At 33.7% G+C, this 20,208-nt stretch overlaps 1 protein-coding gene across 6 annotated transcripts in view; it reads left to right on the forward strand.

Moving 5' to 3' along the window:
- The window catches only part of TTLL7 (tubulin tyrosine ligase like 7), a 153,509-nt gene that overhangs the window by 128,187 nt on the left and 5,114 nt on the right, over window positions 1-20,208 (forward strand). For 4 of the 6 annotated variants that reach the window (XR_003679579.2, XM_007116755.4, XM_024119821.3 and 1 more), the window contains exons 19-20: window positions 3,547-3,707; window positions 9,915-10,088. Coding sequence is in view for 5 of the 6 variants with exons in the window: in XM_007116755.4 (XP_007116817.2) it covers window positions 3,547-3,707; window positions 9,915-10,088 (335 nt within the window). In the remaining variant the exon portion in view is untranslated. The remainder of the gene's footprint in view (window positions 1-3,546; window positions 3,708-9,914; window positions 10,089-20,208) is intronic. The other 2 variants (XM_028489213.2, XM_028489214.2) reach the window with 2 other exon arrangements.

The following is a 20,208-nucleotide window of genomic DNA, read 5'->3' on the forward strand; positions in this document are numbered from 1 at the left end:
TTGGGGACATGGTAGGTATACTGGTATAATTCCTCTTTTTATGTAGCTAACAGTCTCCATTAACTAAACAGGAAATTAAAATAAAGTGAGATAATTATTAATAGGGGAAGAGTTGGGCATTAAGGGATCATACAATAGTTTAGTGGCAGGTAAAGGTCTCCCTGGAGAAGTGATGTTTGAGGTAAAACATAGAAGTTCACCAGGTGAACAGATGGGGCAAGACTGTTCCAGGCAGAGGAGAGAGGCTATGTGAAGACTTGGAGGAGAGACGAAGGGTTTGGGCTCTTGCTTCCCTGGTTTATATGCCCTCGTACCCTCCAAATTACAGGTCTCTCTAACCTACTCCTTTCTCCAGGACCAGAGCTTGAAATTGAAAGATGAAGGGAAGCAAAGGAGAATGTATCTTCCCAGGAGGTACTCTGGCAAGGAAGGAGCAAGTTTCTGGGTTGCCCAGACCATGCTGGTCTCACAATCTGGGAGATCACTCCTCAGGCAGAGTTGTTTGCTGGGTTGCAAGAGGCCTGAAGATTTATCCATCTCCATGTTGGAGGAAACATTAGGAGTGGAGCAGCTGCATTCCCTATCCCTAACTCCTGGGCCGTTTTCTGAAGTTGCTGCTTTTAGCCATGTGTAGGCTAGTATATTAGACCATCATGCTATAAAATTCCCTCGAAATTAAGAATAAAGCATATACAGAGTAGCGGCCAAGAGAGCCTCCTCTAAGTGATGTACCGAGAGCAGTGCTTGGCGCGGAGCAGGCAGCCAGTTCACGTGAGCTGCCCTCCTCTTTGGTTCTTTCGCATCGTATGCATTTCACTGTGCCCATATTCAGAAGGAAATAACAAATAACCCGTCATCTCAAATGCTGTGTCACTTTAAAGCTGAATAATTATTTAATAATAGAATATGAAATGAAGGTAATGTTAAAATTTCCAGTATTGTTAACATTTTAATTTCATTTATTACGTAGAACTCATATTTATTCTTGAAACCAATTTATGGGTTATCTTTGCTGCTTTTTAAATTCTTCCTGCGTTATGACTTTTGGCCTGTTATTACTCACTAATACATAGAAAGGAGGAAGGGAAATTGAGAAGAGAATTGATTAACATTTACCGTTTACTGCTAGTGTTGATTCTTGTATCACATCAATTATGAGTCCTGTTTTCTACACTAAAAATATAAAAGGTTAAACTATTAGCTTAACTGAAAATTGTAAAAAAATAAAAAGGTATGAATTAATGTCTGATGTCCAAATTAATCAGTATTATTGTGAAAAACTCATATCAAAAAAATTTAAATCCCTCTTCATAATTAAGCTTTCATTATCTGTAATAACAAGCTTTTCCAGGACAATTTTTTTCACAAGCTACTTTATTACAGATTGCATTATCCCTCCTCATTCTCCTGCCCTTCAGCCCACACACCCCTGATGCCTGTAGGGTTTACATACTGTTCCCACTTCACAGTGAAAGAAGCTGGAGCAGGAAAGGAAGGAATCATGCTGCTTACACAATTCACTGTGAGAAGCTGTAGCTGATATTCTTCTATAAATAAAATGTTATTTTGAAATTTTTTCCCTAAATTGATTTTTAAACGAGTGTTTATTCTAAATTTGCCTTTATCAGAGAGAACTAATATCACTTCTTTAAATATGGCTGTTTTAAAGAGAAACAAATTAAATTCTTCATTTATATGCTCCCAATTTTCTATAAGTTTGTACCTATGGAGAAAAGTCGAATCTTCATTCAGTCTTTATGTTTGAAAGTCTTTTCTCTTTTCATCTCTCACTCTCATCTTTACAGGGAGTTCCTTTAATTAGACAGATAAAATAAGAAGTGAAAATATACTTTGGTGAACTGAAATTAAGATAACTGTATTTGTTCATATTTACTTTTTTAAAAAAGTGTTTCCTTGCAAATACCTGAATTGCAAAAGTATTAAATACATTGAATTAGTCTGAGTAGCTTTTTGGGATTTTTAAATTTTTCAGAACCTCTAGGATTTTAGTTTCCCAGAATTAGATTAATCCTAGGCCTTGTTTCATGATACTTTCTCATTATTGGTCCATATATGGTCTGCTTTTATTTAGTTAGTGTTTTTAAGTTATTGTACCATTTGTGAACCCAACACCCAAATCAAGTATCTTGGCAATAATCTATTATCTTATCAAATGACTACCTTCCATCCCCCTGGCCCTTCATGTCTCAGGTAGCCATTTTCTTAAATTCAGTATTCCCCAGTCCCTTGCTTTCTATCTTTATATATTCTTATTATATCTATGTGTATTCCTCGTGTTTTTAAAATTTAATTGTCTTTACTTCTATTAAAAGAGTTTCATACTGTACGTAATGACTGGTGTGTATTTTTAAAAAACTTAACCATTAATAATTAAGATGCTTCGTGTTGTTGTGTGTCCTTTTATTTCATTCATTTTGACTGCTGTATAAAAGTCCAAGGGAATGAGTATACGACTATTTATTCACTCTCTCATTGATGGAAAGTTAGATTTTTTCAAGGTGTCTGTAATTGTGAACAGCTGTTTGAACATTCTTGTACATGGCTCTTGTTTTTAACCTGTGAGAGAGTTTCTCTTAGGAATAAACTTGTTGGGTCTTGGGGTATATGCATTGTCAACTTTAGGAGATAATGCCCAGCTACTTTCCAATTGGTACTCCTGCCAACAAGTCTAAGAGATGCTGTAGATCCATATTTCTCCAGCACTTGGTATTGTCAGACTTTTAATTTTTGTCAATTAAATGGATAGGAAATGATGTCTTATTATAGTCTTAATTTTTATTCTTTATGTTTATCAGGCATATTTATTTCCTCTTTTGTGAAATTCCTGTTCATGTATTTTTGTCCATTTTTTTCTGTTAATTTGTTGGTGTGTATTTAACAATTGGTTAGGCAGTCATTATATATTCCTGATACTAATCTTTTGTTAGATGTATATGTTTTGAATGTATTTTCCCAGTTTGTAACTTGATCTCTATTTCCTTTAAGGTATCTTTTGATGGCTAGAAGTTCTTAATTTTAATATAAGGGAAACCTATTAATCTTTTTTGTTCTATACTTTTTTGCTACTTAAGTAACCTTTTTCTAAACCAAGGTCTAAAAGATATTCACTAATACTTTTCACTAAGATATTTAATGGCTTATTTTTCAAACTTAAAACCTTAATCACTCTAGAGTTGATTTTTGTGAATTGAGTGAATGATTCAACTTCATCTATTTTTTCCATGAAGATTACTATTTAAAAAATCTCCATTTATTGATTTAATTTAAATTTCACTTAACTTTAATTTTTAAATTTAATCTCTTCTTACTCCAGTGAGTCAGACTTGCCACATATGTCATATACCTGAGTTTCATAAATACTGGATCTATTTCTGGACTTTTCATTCTGTGCTGTCATTTAGTGAGTGAGTGCGTGAGTGAGTATGTGTGTGTGTGTATTCATTTTTGAATTATATATATTCATCTTTGAATTTTAGACACACACGTATACACCTAGGTTTTGAAATATTTTGGGTTTTCCACTAGGTTTTGGACATAGTAAAAACAAGTGTCCGTACAGTTCTTCCACGCATCTGGAAGGTACCTGATGTCGAGGAAGTAAATTTATATCGGATTTTCAACCGAGTTTTTAATCGCTTACTCTGGAGTCATGGCCAAGGACTGTGGAACTGTTTCTGTGATTCAGGGTAAGTTTTAAGTTGTCTTTTATTATTGTCATTTTTAATATTTTACTATTTAGTTATAAAGTTAGCCCAATAAAATGGCTGAATTTCTTTAATCTCTTAAAATGTGGATTTGTAACTGCATGTAAGTTTCAGTGCTCAACTATAATTTATAGCATTTAAGCAGATGTAGATGAGATGATGGATATGAATACAACACCACCCAACAAATTTGAATTCAGTGGAGAGAAAGTAGTCTTAATTAATGAAAAATCTCAGTTACAAATCTGTATCCTTACAGCTCTTCTGCTGTTGCCTTTATGTAGCAGACTTCCAAAATCATGGCTACACTCCTGCTCCTCTCCAGACTTTCAGTCCTGTCAAAGCTGTTGTGACTCACTGTCATTTTGTCTTCAAGGTATCTAAAACCAAACGTTCCATACCTCCCTTTTATTCAGAAATGGCTTCCCTTCTGGACTTCCCAAAATCCCATTGTTATTCTCCCAATCACATGGTTTTGATATCTCAGGGGCATCCGCATCCTTGTTCTCCTTCATTGTCTGTATTCAGTCATGTGCTAAATCTTGTTAGTTTTTCTTGTGCATAGATCCTGCCCTGAAGAAATTTAAAAATGATAATAGCTAACACTATACCACTTATACTATGTGCCAGGCATTGTTCTAAGCACTGTGCATGTATTAAGTAATTTAATCCACATAACATCACTTTGAAGCAGGTTTTATGATAATTTCCATTTTATAGATAAGGAAACCAAGGCACAGATAGGTGCTAAGGACCTAATGCAACTGGGATTTGAACTTAAGCAGCCTGGTCCCAGACTTCATGCTCTTAACCAATAAAACTCTGCTGTCTCTATTAGACAAAATAAGATACATGCAAAAGTCATGATTATGAAGGAGATGACAGATACGTTACTGTAGGATTTCAAAGAAGAGGAGCCTTTTTGGTAGAAAGGCTAAGTGAAATTAATAGATTCCCAGGCATTTTTGCCTCCAATTTTTTGTTTCCCTTATCCATCCTACTGTCAGAGTCATTTCCTAAAATCTGTAATGATTTCCCTCATTCATCATTAAATTCTAGACTTTTTATCTAGAGATATAAGACTCTCTAATATGCTGATTCTTTCTTATTTCTCCAGTCTTCTCTCTCATTACTCTCCTACTTAAACTTTGCTCCCCAAAAACAAATGCATTATTTTTCAAATATCTTAAAAATTTGTCCTTTTCTGCCTCCAAACTATTAGTGTCAATGAGTAGCTGATTGGGCTACCTTCTACAACCCCATTTCTCCAATCCCCTCTGCATTATTTAAATCCTATGTAAAGACCCAGACCATGCCCTTTTTTTGGTAAAACCTTAACAGACTATTCTAGTCTGACATGATCTCTGAATGTCTTCCATGTAAATATTCTAGTCATGTAGTACTGAATCATTTATACCATTTGCAGACTTATTCTCACCACCATAATTTTCCTCAGCTACCATTCACCAACAGGGAGAATTCACAAGGTGCTCTGGGTTGTGATGAAATCTGAGAATAATCTTGGCCATAAATTATTTCTACAGAGACTTAAGTGAAACATTTGAACTGTACTTCATGGCCCTTAGTTGGTGGCTGTCTGTAGAAGTTCTCTTAATCTAAAGTCATAATTAGAATTTTTTTCTGTTTGTTGATCCATTGGTTGGAATGTTGAACATGGATTTCAGCTACTCTTCACAAATGGAAGGCAGTAAGATAGTCTGCTACTGAAATTGGTACTGATGACACTATTTTGGTAATTTACTCTGACTCCATTCAGAATCCTTTTCTCTTGTACCTAGCACACTACTCCCCCCCAGATTTCTCTGGTGGTATCTATTACTACTAGTAATTATAAAGAATGTAAATAACATTTATTGAGAGATTACTAAGTGCCTGATACTGTTTTTCATGTAAACATTTTTATAATTACCACTACAATATTTTGAGTAAACTATTACTATTATCCTCATTGTATAGATAAGGAAATTGAAGCATAAAGTATATAACTTGCCCAAGTTTTCATAGTGAGCCTGGATTTAAACCCAGGTTGTCTGAGTCAAGAGCCCAAGCTCTTAACTCTATGCTTTATTCAGTCCTCTCAAAGCAGCATTGCCCGTGGTTGCCAAGCTTGCTATACTGCAAGCCCCATAGCATTAGCCCAATCCCCAGCCCATTGCACTGGAACAGATGGAGCAGCAGTAGCTTTGAGTCCAATTTGACCTCCACTCTCCATCCATTTCTTTAAAAACTTGGCGGCTTGTAGAGATAAGTTTTACATCAGATTTTTTTTTTTTGTACCTTTACAAATGGCATTCCTAGGCTTCTTCAACTTAGTGAAGTCACATAGTGTTGTGTGTGTTTGACTGTCATTTTGGACCCAGAATAGTTCTGCTTATTCTTTGAATCGTATCTAGTCAATGTATACTCCTTTAACCTTTGATCTAACAGCCTAGCGGTCTAGGTAAAAATCTACTCTTAGCTCATTTCTAAAGGAAAGATTTTAATAAAAGGTGCAGCTGTCTTTCACAGTTAAGTGTAAAACTCTTAGAAAAAATAGTCCAAATAACTCTGGGCCACCTTGATTCCTGCCTCTGCCTGTCAACATCTCAATAATAAAACAAAATGAATAAACCATTCCCTATCCACATCCAGAAACTTCAAAGAATATTGTAGATGTTTGTCATAGGTTTTCCTAGAATTGGCCCAGGGGTTTGGCTGATGCATCAAATAGAAAACACCCTCATCCCCCTCTCTTGCTCTTCCAGGCTGCTGAAGCCTGTGCTCGGTGACTGTTTTTATCACATGCAGCCTCCTGGGAGTGCTATTCAGAATGATGCTCCACGTTCTGAATGTGTCCTCTCCAGGGGAATAGCTCTCGGAATTTTCATGCATAAAATTATCCACCATGTTTTACTGAGCTAGGGGAAGCCTAGGTGCTATGGGACTCAAACTCAGGCCACAGAGCTCAGGAAGGGTGGCCAAGGGAAGCAATATTTCAGCTTAGACTTGCAGGATGAGGAAGAAGAGGAATTTGCCAGGTAAAGCAAAGAGGAGGAGGCAGGGGGACTATGGGAGAAGGAATGTATTATTTGGAAAAGCCCTCTTTCCACTCAAACTCCTGATATGTAAACCCCAAAGAAAAGAATCTAGTTTCGACCCTTTAGCCAAAGACATTTCCCTATGGAAGTTTGTCATAGAAAAGCTTTTCTTTTACAATCTCGGGGAAATAAGAAATTGTAAGGAATATTCTAAGGCAGCAGTCTGCTTCTAGGCTGAATTATATGCCTATCTGAAAATGTATGCATATCACATAGACTACTTAAAATGATGTGAATCTTACTGTTCTCATATCATTTTCAACTGGATGTTGCATTGTTCATACTTTTCAGCTCATTAATCTTTCTGTTGCTGATTGTCCAGTTGGTGTAGTCCAGATTTTTTTTTTTTTTTTTTTTTTTTACTTTCCTTTCTTCTTTGGGCTACTCAGTCATTCATTAGGGCTTCTACCAGAGGAGAAAGAAATGAATGTTTCACTTTTTAGATAGCTGCTTTATTAAATATTTTGATGAAAAAGCTGGTAAAAATTATTGGATTACTGGATAATATGAGGCTTTTCAAGTCTCTGGATTTCATTAATCATTCCCCTTTGTTACGGGGAAGTTATTCAGTATTCTGTATCTTATTGTTATATTATTAAAAATGTCATTTGAAGTCATTTCTTTTCATATTTCTCTGAGGATTAGGGAGTGCTGGAGAGAACTTTTTAACCATTTAATTTTTCTTTTTGAATTCATAGATTTTGGCCCTCCCATTTCCTTGGAATTTAGATTTAGAAAGCAGGAAGATAAGACCCTGGGCTCTTTGATAAAGGCACTGGTATTTTAAATTATTTCTCCATCCTTTCACCTTCTTAAAATTTTTGTGTTAGTATTGAAAATTGAGATACTGTAGTGTTCTAGAGACATTTCATATTATTCAGCTGTGCCAGGTAGTGGGTAGGAGGGAGGGGACACGGTTCAAAAACATTCAGGTTGAAGAATAGGTTTCTTTTGTGCAGAGGGGGTGCCATTAGCCTAGTACCAAACAAAGCAAGTCCTGGTCATTTTCTTTTTTCTTTATGAGTGATTCTGGAGTTTTGACACTTAAATATGGATTAATAGAGTAGAATGTGGTCTTTGGTCAGTGGTGGTGAACATACACACCAAAATTAGGTAGAGAACCTTGATTCATATGTTTATTTTAAATATTTAAGGAACAATGAGAGAATGAGAAGCCAAAGCTGCTTATATTATAACTCACATATTACTCAGAGTGTTACATCAAATTAAGGTGTTATTTGAAGAAGGTCCTTTGCCTTTCCTCCATTTTATGTGTTCTTTACTTATGTCTGTACTACAAGTCAGCAAAAGAAAAATTACTGTGATGTGAGTAACCTGATAGTGAATCTAATCAGATGGCTCCAAAGTATCAAAATATAAATATATTCAAATTCAGGGGGGAGGGTGGTGATGGAGGTAGGCTTTTACAGAAATACCCAGAATCCCAGGGGAGAGAAAGTAAAAGTGCTCAGCTGAGAGTCAGAGAGTCAGAATGTTTTCTTTGTGTATTTACGTTTGTATGAAATTTTGATTTCTCTGAGCCTAGGCATGTAAGCCTTGCTAGATCAAGACTTATTAGTTATAAACATATTCCCTTATTAATTGGTGTTCTCCTGTTTTTCTTGATTACATCAAGTAAATTAGAGATATATCTATATACACACAAATATAGAGATATAAACACATGCATATCATATCTAGTTTTTCTTATATTTGGTAATAATTTAAATTTTTAGAGTTAATTTAACTAGCATATTACTATTTCTTGAATGAAGGTAACTTTTAATCCCTTTTAAAATAATAAAAACAGTATTGTATTTAGCCCTGAACATCTTAGAATGTGGAAGAAAATTTATTCCTTTCAATCTACTTATTTGAATCTTATTCCCTTTAAGAAAATCTGTCATTCACTGATGACATGCTGTCTTTTTGGGCCCATGTTTCTCCTGAAAAAATAAACAGTAGCCTTTCTACTAAAAAATACCTTTCTGAGTTTCTAAAGCATTTTTTTAAATTCCAAAGATATCAAATATCCACAGAAGATTGAAAATGGAATCTTTGAACTTCCCACTGGGAAGTACATTTCTTCAGAAAAATATTTTCCTTAATATTTTTTTCTTTCTGAAAATCTAGTCTTTTCTCTCTCTGCGGGTTAAGCGAATTGGTTTATGTATAATGAGACTTGAACCATTACCAAGTCTTAAAGCAAACCTTCCCCTTGAGGATTGAAAGGAGTTTCAGTTACACTAAGGAAATAAGTCAGTCTCTCTCTCTCTCTGTCTCTCTCTCCCTTTCTCGATGGTGGTAGGGTGATAAGGTGTTTCCTGATTTGGGCCATGACAATCAGCTTAGGAATTGTGAATACATATATATGTGTACACACACACGCACTCACGCATGCATGCACACATTTAAATTTACCAAGACAGTATGTACTACTGCCTGGTGTGCACTAAGCTGAGTGCACTGAAGGAGGGAAGACGCTACCTTTGGAACTGCAGTAGGGCAGGACTTGTGGAGATTACATTACTTCTACAGTATAGAACCTGTGCTCTAGGAATATCATGGACATAATTACATATGAAAGTGTTTTGAAAGGGGTGGTCATAAGCAAAGGATTAACCTAAATTCTCAGAGAGAATCTGAGAGATCACAATTAAGAGATCACAAATTAAGTTGCAGCAACTTTTTAATTTGTTTGTGGGATCATTATTAATATAAAAATAAATGTAGCTTCCTAGAAAATGTAAATTCTTAGCGTACCAAACTTGTGAGAAATTAGCTCAGTATTTTACAATTACTTTAATGTAGAGTAACTCAATTTTTAGGAGGTGTTGCAAAGCCATCCTGTTACTTAGAGCTAGCAGCAGTGAAGTCTTTAAAGATATGAATTCTATGTTGTGTTTTTTTAAATGTAAAGATTAATTTCCAAATTTGTATATTTACTTTATACCTCTCAACCATCTGTAGTCACTTCAAATGTGTGAGGCCATTTCTACGTTTTTTTAATGGGTTTGTTGCTAGGTAAGTGATATAGTTGGTTGCCATTTTTAACAGCCACATGAGATCATGTCTGTTTCCATGCCAACAGATCCTCTTGGGAGAGTATTTTCAGTAAAAGCCCGGAGGTGGTGACTCCTTTGCAGCTCCAGTGTTGCCAGCGCCTGGTCGAGCTTTGTAAACAGTGCCTGCTAGTGGTTTACAAATATGCAACTGACTCAAGAGGATCACTCTCAGGCATTGGTACCAATTGGGGTAATTCCAGGTACTGGTTTACATTTCCTAGACTCTGTGAGTTTTATATAAAGTAATGCCACAATGCAGTTTGAAATTGAAAGTCTCTTTTTGTCTATATGGCTAGAGAAAATGCTAAAGACTAAAAATTCAAACATGCTATTATCTATAAGATTCTTTTAATTTGAACAATCTTTACCTTTAAAGGACTGAACAAGGACAGCAATCACAAACCCGGAGGTGACAGAAATAACCTACATGGAGATGATATTATTTAACTTATATACTTTTGCTTTCAAAAGCCAAGTAAGAGCATCCAATAGGGTAATAAATTTAATTTTTCCCCCAGTAGGGATATTTTAACATTTGTCCTTTATCCTAATATAGTTGAGAAGATGCCTTTAGTTTAATTTTTATTTTTCAGTATGCCTCTACCATTCCCTTCATCACCAAACAGATCTGTGGGAGGTGGATTTTAAGTTCCATTTAAAAACTGTATTTTTATAAATATTGTCCAGTTAAAATAGGTAGTTTTCCAAAAGTATGAAAATATTTTAAGCTGCAAAGATACACGAGTAAACAGGAAGTACAATTTAGCACTTCTCAAGACAGTCGTAGTTCCATTTAGAATTAAAGACGAATATGTGACTTTTAGTATGTGTAAGTTGTAGTACTCTCAGGATAGAAGAGAATAAACCATGACTTTGAAAAACTAAGTGATAGTCAAAAGATAATAGGATCTGCTAACAGTTGAATAGACAGTGAGGAAAATGAAACTACCATAACTTGGATTTTCTTTTTGAAACATCTAGAAATTGATCTGTTTATTAAAACGATCACAGGGAATATAATATAGCTAACTTTCTACAAAATTGACCTTCAACAGCAGAATGGTTTGGAACACTTTTCACAAAAAAGTATTGAGAGATATATTTTTAATGTTTGTTTGTCTTGTATTCTGTCATTATACTATAGTAGTATAATGTAGTACCTTTAACCTATTTTAACTCTCCCCCTGCAAACGGAAGCTGACTGATCACAAAAATGGTAAAGTTAGACATTAATATTTAAAATATGTAAATATCAAAGCTGTATTCTACAGTTTTAATGGTTTGAAGCAAATTATTGAATAAAGCTTATATTACTTTCATTAATATTCTCATATGATTTAAAAGAATGATGGCCATCTTTAAGACATTACAACATATAAATGAAGAGCCTTCTCTTTAAGAAATGAAACTCTGGGAGCATGAGCAGGAAAATCTTAAATTCCAGTCTAGGAAGGATGGTTTCAAACTCTTTAATATCCTCTTGCAATTCCTGATTTCATAACCCATTTTCTGTTGAGGGATCTTGTAACTTTTGTGGGTGAGCAAAATAGCATGAGTCTTCCTGTCTATTCTGTAGGGAGAAATTATACTTTACAGTTGCTTCAGTCCTTTTTATTTTCTTCCGTGTCTAGTGGTCGGAAGAAATATTCCTCAGCTTGGAATTTTGAGTTCCGGAGTCTGATAAACACTCACTATGACCCTAGTGGAGTGATTATAAGCATTTTAGGGGAGGGGTGGGCCAGTCTTTCATTCCTTCCCAAGTTCAGAACCATTTGAGAGAGAAATGTAGGAGTCAGACAGGTGATCATCAAAATGTAGCTTCATTACTGAGGAAAGCTATTGAGGGACATGGAGTAGATGTGAGCCAAGTGAGTTTTCTAATATTGAATTTCAGAATTAAATGTACCTGTCCAGTCAAAGACAGAGCTGGATCAATCTAAACCTTCTACTAGCACTATCCCATGAAGTCTAATTCTATTCATGTTGGCAGGAGAGCAAGTAAAAATGCATTCTTTCTGCAGATAGGCCGACCCAAAAAGAGAAAGGAGCTGAACCAAGCCTGCCTGGTTCCTTCTTTTAAACCTGCAAATTAGATAACTCACTTCTGGTAAGAGTCCAGAAAGTTTATATTGGTGAAAGTTTTACTTGGAAACAAAGAAGAGATAGAAACATGTCCTCCTAATATCTAGCTATTAAAGTCCAAGTCAATGTCACATTAATTTAAAAACATGGAAAAAGTGTCCATATATTCTTTCCCATGTAGATTAGTAACCTATAGCATTTTACTTTATATGTAGGAGTCAATTAATTTCATATTTATTAATAGATTGATAAATTTCATTTTTGAAGTATGCCTAGTAACATATAAATTTATGTTTATAAGTAAATATAAATATGCCTAATATAAATAATGTGTAAGGTATACCTAAATATTTTATGAGGAGATATATATTTGGCTAATTTATCTGTAAAATTAAAAGAGAAGAAAATAGAGCTAACATCAGTCAGGTTCATGTACCATCTTTATTTTGACCACATATCTGCAGGATATTTCTTAAAAGGCTTAAAAGTGTATGTGTCACCTATTACATGGAAGAGAGTGGCCTTCAAACTTGCAGTCTCACAGAAATAACAATTTAATAGGCATACCAACTGAGAAGCCATTTCTCAGAGGTAGACTCATAACTAAGCAAATATAATTGATATTTATACACAGATGGTCATCTCTATCTCTATCTCTATTTATCTCTGTCTCTATATACATATCTATATCTATAGCTATACCCATATCTCCAAGATACTAGAGTCTTTGGGACCAGCTCAATATTTCACTGTAACTAGACTTATTTGGAAAGCTTTGGGATCGCCAAACAATTTTCAGTCTCAGCATCTCTGTATTTCTATCTATCTTTCATGTACTGAGCTTCCATATAAGCTCATTTATGTGGCTAAAAACATTTTTTAAAAACCACTGAGTTAGGGCTTCTGCCTTTGGTAATAGAGCAAGCACTAGGTATTTGGACAAGTCCTCTGATGACAACAAGAATTTGCTTGAAGACATCAGAGAGTTAAAACCAGGTACTTGTTAGTGAGTACTTGTTAGTACTGAATAATGCTTTTGACAGACTCATGGGCCTAAGGGAAAAAAGTTGGAGTTCAGGGCCTGTCAAAGATTGGGGCCTTGATAAACACCGTAGATTCCTTCAAGTGACAATGTCCCAGATGTTTTGCAAAGCAAAAGTTGACAGAATTACAGGAAAAAACAGACAAATCTACAACCATTGTGGGAGATTTTAATATATACTTCTCAAAAAATTAGAGACAAAGAACATTTTAACAATATGATTAACAGATTTAACTGTCACATAATAGTGAATTCAGTGACCTCAGAATACAATACACCAAGCATATCTGAATCTTTTATAAAATCAACTATATAGTGGAATAATAAAACATAGTTTGAAAAATTGAAATCACACAGAGTATTGTTTCTCATCACATGCTATTAAAAATAACAAAATATCCAGAAAATCCATACTTTGGAAAGATAAAAAATATACTTTAAATAACCCATAAGTCAAAGAAGAAATCATAATGAATGTAAGAAAATATTTTTAACTGAATGATAACAAAAATATTACAAATAAAAACAGTATGTACATAAATCATTATTATAGGGATACTTATAGACTTAACTGAACATATTAGGGAGGGGTCTAAGCAACCGTCCTGAATGGTGACAGAATGATACTAAAGTAAACCCAAAGAATACAGAAAAGGGAAATAATAAAAATGAGAGCAGAAATTAATATAATGATGCAAATGGAATAAAGAAGATCAAAATGGCAAAAGTGGGTTTTTTAAAAGGCTAATAAAATTGATAAAGAACTGGTGAGACTGATCAAAATATAAGACAAAAATAGTTAACGTCAAGAATAGAAATAGAGATGTTACTGCAGATATTACCAATATTGAAAATTTTATAAGAAATATGAATAATTTCATGCTGATAAATTTGGTAATTTAGATTGTTAACAAATTCCTTGAAAAACACATATTACCAAAAATGAGAAGAAGATTTACTCTTAATTATTGAAAACATTGAATCAATAATTAAAAACCCTCCCACAAAGATAAGTCCAGATTCATAGGTCTTTACTATCTAATTCTACCCATCCAGAGAAGAGAGAATTACTATCTAATTCTAAATAATTAAACCCACCCAGAGAAGAGATAAAAGGAAGGAATGTTCTCTAGCTTGTTTTATGAGGCTACCATACCTTTGATACCTGACCAGGACATTATGGCAAAGGACAATGACAGTTTAATCTCACTCCTGTACATAGATGGAAAAATCTTACATAAAATATTAGCAAAACAAACCCAGAAACCTTAAATAGGATAATGTACCATGACTAACTTTTGTTTATTGCATCAACTTAATGGTACAATAACATTAAAAAGTGATCAATGTAATTTTAGTAGAATAAAAAATCATTTTAAAATATATGGATAAGTCACTTGTTATAATTCAGTATATTACATTCATGCTTCAAAAATGCTTAGCAAGTTAGAAACAAAATGGAAATTCCTTAATCTAATAAAGGATAACTACAAAAACCCTACAATCATATACTTAATGGTGAAATGTTGAAGGCTTTCCTTCTGAGATGAGAAATGAGACAAGATTGCCTGTTATTACCGCGTCTATTTACCATTGTATTGGACCTAGCTCGTTCAAGGAAGCATGCCAAAGAAGTAAAAGGCATTGGATTTGAGAGAAAGAACTAAAACTCATACTAATGGATATGATTGTGTTCACAGAATCTAAGTAAATCTACAGATAAATTATTAAGTAAATTTAACAATTTTGATGAAATCAAAGTTGGGATAAAATCAATTGTATTTTTTCTATATTAATAACAAACAGCTAGAATATGACATTTTAGATACAATATCATTTTTCAATAGCATCAAAGAATAATTCTTAGGAATAAATGTAACAAAAATGTGTAAGACCTTTAAGTAGGAAAATGTAAAAGATGGAAAGTTATACCTTATTCATCATTGAAATCGATATGAATATGTCATTTCTTCTCAAATAGTTCTTCACATCTATAAATTCAATGTAATACTCATATAAATTTCAACAATGTTTTTTGGAGGGTGCAAAATTTGACCAAAGCGTGTTCTGACATTTATACAGAAAAGCAAAGGGTCAAGAATAGATAAGACATTCTTGAACTAGAATAATAAAATAGTAGAATTTATTAACTACAGTGTACTAAGAATTATAATAAAGCTATAGTAATTTAAGACAGTGTAATAATGCTAAAAGGATAGACAAATAGACCAATGGAACCATTCAGAAAGGTCATAAATAGATACAGGCATATGTAGGGAATTGATTTATGACAAAGGACACTTAACTTATAACAAATGGGAAAAAAGTTTGTTTAAGCAAATGGTTCTGGGGCAATTAGGTTTCCAAATAATAATAAAAAAAGAAACTTGCCTTTACCTACACCATATACAAAATCATTTCCAAAGAATTGAGTACACAGATGTGAAAGGCAAAACTAAAGATTTGAGAAGATAATATAGGAGAATATTTTCATGACTTGAGGTATGCAAAGATTATAAAATATCAGGCTGAAAAGTACAGATCATAAATGAAAAGATAAATTTTACTATATTAAAATTAGGAGCATATGTTCATCAGAAGACCCCATTAAGAAGTTGAAAAAGCAAGCCTCAAGATGGAAGATGGTTTTGCACCCCATATAACCTACAAAAGATTGTTATACAGACTGTATAAGAACTCCTACAGATTTCTAAGAAGAAAATAAAACACTATGGAAAAATGGGGAAGATACTTGAAGAGCCTCTTCACAAAAGTTTTTTTTTAAGACAGCAAATATTTGAAAAACTGTTTAAGCTCCTATTCAGGGAAATGCGAAACCCATCTTTCAGACCAAGAGTTGATCAGGATGTAGAGTAATCGGAACTCTCTTACACTGCTGATGATAGTGAAAATTGTTACCTTTTAAAAAAAGTTTGGCATCACCTACTAAGTTTTACCATTTTCTCAGCTCTTCTGTTCCCAATAACTTTAAGCAGAAATGTATGCTCATGTACATCAACAGCATAATTAGAATTATTCATAGCAGCATTTACTTATAGTAGCTAAAAATGGGAAATAACCCAAATGTCTATTCTGGAAGAATGGACACATTTTTTTGTAATATCCACTCAATGAAATATTATACAGCATCAAAAATGAACAAACTGCATGTAAACATAGCAATATGGATGAGTCTCAAACAAAACGTTGAGCAAAAGATGCCAGATCCAAAGGAATACATACTTCATTCTATTTATTTTTAAATAAAATAACAGGGAAAACTGAATTATAGTGTTTACAGAATGTGTACTTAGGTGGTAAACAGGAAGTAATTACCATTGAAGTCTGGATAGTGGGTAGCTTTATGGGGAGCAAGGGTGCTGTAATACAGGGCTCTGGGATGCTAGCAATATTCAGTCATTCAACCTGGGTAGCGGTTACATAAGTAATCACTTTATACTATTCATTTACTGGACATTTATGTTTTATGCACTTTTTGAATGTGTGCTATATTTTAAGATTAAAAAGTTTTAAAAATCAAGTGAAATACATGGTACCATTTTGATCTTAGGCTAAGATAGCTTGATACATCTATCTTAAAACAGGCATGGTGTGGCTAATAAGGTTGATGTTAATAACACATAAATAATAATATTCCACCTATGTGCACTGTTTAATTGGTTCCATACTCTGTGAGACAGGCATGGCAGAAACTATTGGGCTTTTTTCACCAGTGAGAAAACTGAGGCCCAAAGAGGTTAAATGGCCCATCCAAATCCATGTTGCTATCATATGACAAGAGGTGGGACTTGAAACTAGGGCTTCCCCCCAAATCAAAGTTAAAACCACAATACAATGTACTGGCTATTATACTTAAAATGCAAAACAAGTGTTGGTAAGGACATTGAGAAGCTGGCACTGGTTCAGAATATAAAATGGTGTGACTGCGGTAGAAAACAGTGGCAGTTCCTCAAAAAGTTAAATATAGAATTACCATATGACCCAGCAAGTCCACTCGTATGTACATACCCCAAAGAATTGAAAACAAGGACTCAAACCAATACTTGTACACCAATGTTCATAGCAACATTATTCACAGAGGTCAAAAGGTGGCAACCACCCAAATGTCCATCAACAGATGACTGGATAAATAAAATGTGGAACATACATATATTATTAAGCCTATATAAAATTATAAATATAAATATAATACTGTTACATATTATATAAAATTTATAAATATAAAATATTATTCAGCCTATATAAAAAGGAATGAAATTCTGATACATGCTACAACATGGGTGAACCTTGAAAACGTGCTAAGTTAAATAAGCCAAACACAAAAGGACAAATATAGTATGATTCTACTTATATGAGGTACCTAGAACAGACAAATTCACAGAGATAGAAAGCAGAATAGAGACTACCAGGGACTGGAGGAGGAGGAAGTGGGGATTTAGTGTTTAATGGTACAGAGTTTCTGTTTGAGATGATGAAAAAGATCTGGAACCAGATCACAGTTATGGTTACACAACCATTGTGAATGTATTTAATGCACTGAACTTGCATACCTAAAAATGGTAAGGAGCTTCATGTTATATATATTCTACCAAAATTTAAAAAACTTAAAAAGAACACAGCCCAAATATGGCGATGAACTTTATTTACCTTGTGTTCCCCAATATGATAGATATGTGAAGATGTGCCTAGCTAGTCTCAGAGATGAGGAGTAAGGGTATGTGTGTGATGCAAATAGGGTAGTCTGAGGTGTTTCTCCTTGGGATGAGTTAGCTACGAGTTAGCTATTTTTGTACTTCGAGAGTAAGCTACAATAAAAATAAAGCTGGAAACTTCACGTTTTTTGGTGCTTTAGCACAAACTCTTTAGATACAGTCTATAGATCCACTTTCTAGAGATTCTTCCTGCTAAAAAAAATCAAATTGTATTATTTAACTTCATTGCAAAGAACATTTCAAAAATAATCTTTGATGTTCCGCTAGTGTGGGATCTCCCAAGAGATACTAATGGAGATATTAAGGCAAATAATCCATTGTGTTTCCCTGTAATGCTTTAAAATATCCCACAGCACTTGCTTTAGGGAAGCAAAGTGTTTCTTCCAATGTGATTTTATATGCTTCCTCTAGTTCACACTGAATTTCTTTTCCTTTCTACGTCTTTAAAAAAGTTTTATTTTAGCCTTTTCTGCTTCTATTAAAAAGTTTAGGTTTGTGGATGTGTAATATTTTTCTACTTTCTAGGTTTTTTATACTTTATATTTCTGAAAAAAATGAGTATAATCATTATATCCTTTAGTTTTAAAATTGGGATTCACACAGAAATGACAGTATAGTATAGTTGCTGGGAGCACTGGTTCTGGAGTGAGACCAAATGGCTTTGAATCCTGGCTCTGCCACTTACTAGCTACGTGCCTGTGGGCAAGGCATTTAACTCCTGTGCACTCTGGTGTTTTCATCTTTAAAATGGAGCTGATAATAATACCTACCATAGAGAATCATTAGAAATAACTAATATTTTTAAATCAATTATAATGGTCCTGGCACACAAAAACACTTTTAAAATACAAAATAGTGTTAAAAAAATAGTATAAGTTCGCTGTAACCCTGGACTTTGTAGTTTTATTTTTTCATCTGTGAAAATGGAGATCTTTAGCTCAGAAGGCTATGTGAATGTTATCGTAATGTCAGTAGTAACTACTGCTTGGAAATTCTTCAAAAGAAAGTTACTGTTTACTATAATAATTATCAATGAAATCAGAATGTATTTTCAGTGGAAGACAGAATAACTCTCAACTAATATGGAATAGTGGTTTTTGATCAAACACTTTAGTTTCTTTTGCACCTTTGCCCTAGATAGGAAGGGTAGCCTTTTCCTGGCAGAAGATATCAGATCAATCATCATGACTCCACTAGCTCTTGACATAATAATTAATCCATATAAATTACCTAAGTGATATTAAGAAAATAATTTATATAATCTGTGATGTGAGAAATCAATTGTTTCATTATTCATCACCCATTGTGCAATTTTGATTTAATTTAGCTTGTTGTATATTATTTAACTGCTCTATTAACTTAATGATTTGAGCAATTATTTATAGTTTGTGATATTAAGTAATAGATTTAGGGGCTATGATCAGATAATTCATGATGAAATGATGTTTATGAATATTATGGAGAATTCTGCCATTTTAATCTGAATGCTGTATGCAGTTTGATCATAATGAATTCATATTCTTCTACAAAATTCATATAACACAACTATAAATGTAATTTCCCATTGACACAGAGGTTAGTAGTTATCAACATTATTTCATATAGAATAGGTAGCTAATCCTTGGCCTTCAGTTTCTTCATGTGTCTTTGGAAGTATGATACTGTGGCTGGAAGATGCTAAAGTCAAGTGAAGAAAATAAGTGATTTGATGCTCTACCTTCGTTTCTTTTTTCAAGACTAATTATAAATCTCCTTCTGTTGCTACTTCTGCTCTTGGAATTTTTTATAGATATCTTTGTCCTGACTTTCTAGCATGTCCTTCTCATCATTACCAGGACTTAACGCTTTTAATAGTGATGCTTATTTGCATTTGCTCATGTGGATTTCCTTGATCATTTCTCTCTCGACATATAGATTGGACTGGCCTAATGCTAATCAGAGGTTTTCCAGAGAAAACAGATTATACAGGCACACACTCCTACTTGCAATTACTGAATCCCAAAGCTCTGAAAACTCAAACTAATAAAAATAAAATAAAAGTAACCCATTTATTGGCACATCTGAATTGACACGAAGTTGTTTATAGTCTTTTTCCAATTTATTGTGAATATTTCTCTATTTCACTAAAGAAATATTAATGATTTGTTTACAGGATGCTGCCCCAAGACCCTGATGATGTTACATTATATATAATATATACACTACAGTGTCCTAAAAACTGAAAAATTTATGTATTCTGAAATATATTTGGCTGCAAAGGTTGCATGCAACCTGTAATTATGATTGTTTTTGGTTTGCTGTAATCACAAGCACCCAGTAGTCCAAAAATATAAAATCTACAATCTAGTTATGAATGTTAATCTTTAACTTTTTCTTTTAGATTACCTATAGTCATAACACATCAATGATATATTTATTAAATTATAATCAATGGTTTCAACATCCTTGAAACAATTATTTTAA

This window comes from Physeter macrocephalus, chromosome 4 (genome assembly GCF_002837175.3).
Source record: "Physeter macrocephalus isolate SW-GA chromosome 4, ASM283717v5, whole genome shotgun sequence".
Classification (NCBI taxonomy): Eukaryota; Metazoa; Chordata; class Mammalia; order Artiodactyla; family Physeteridae; genus Physeter; species Physeter macrocephalus.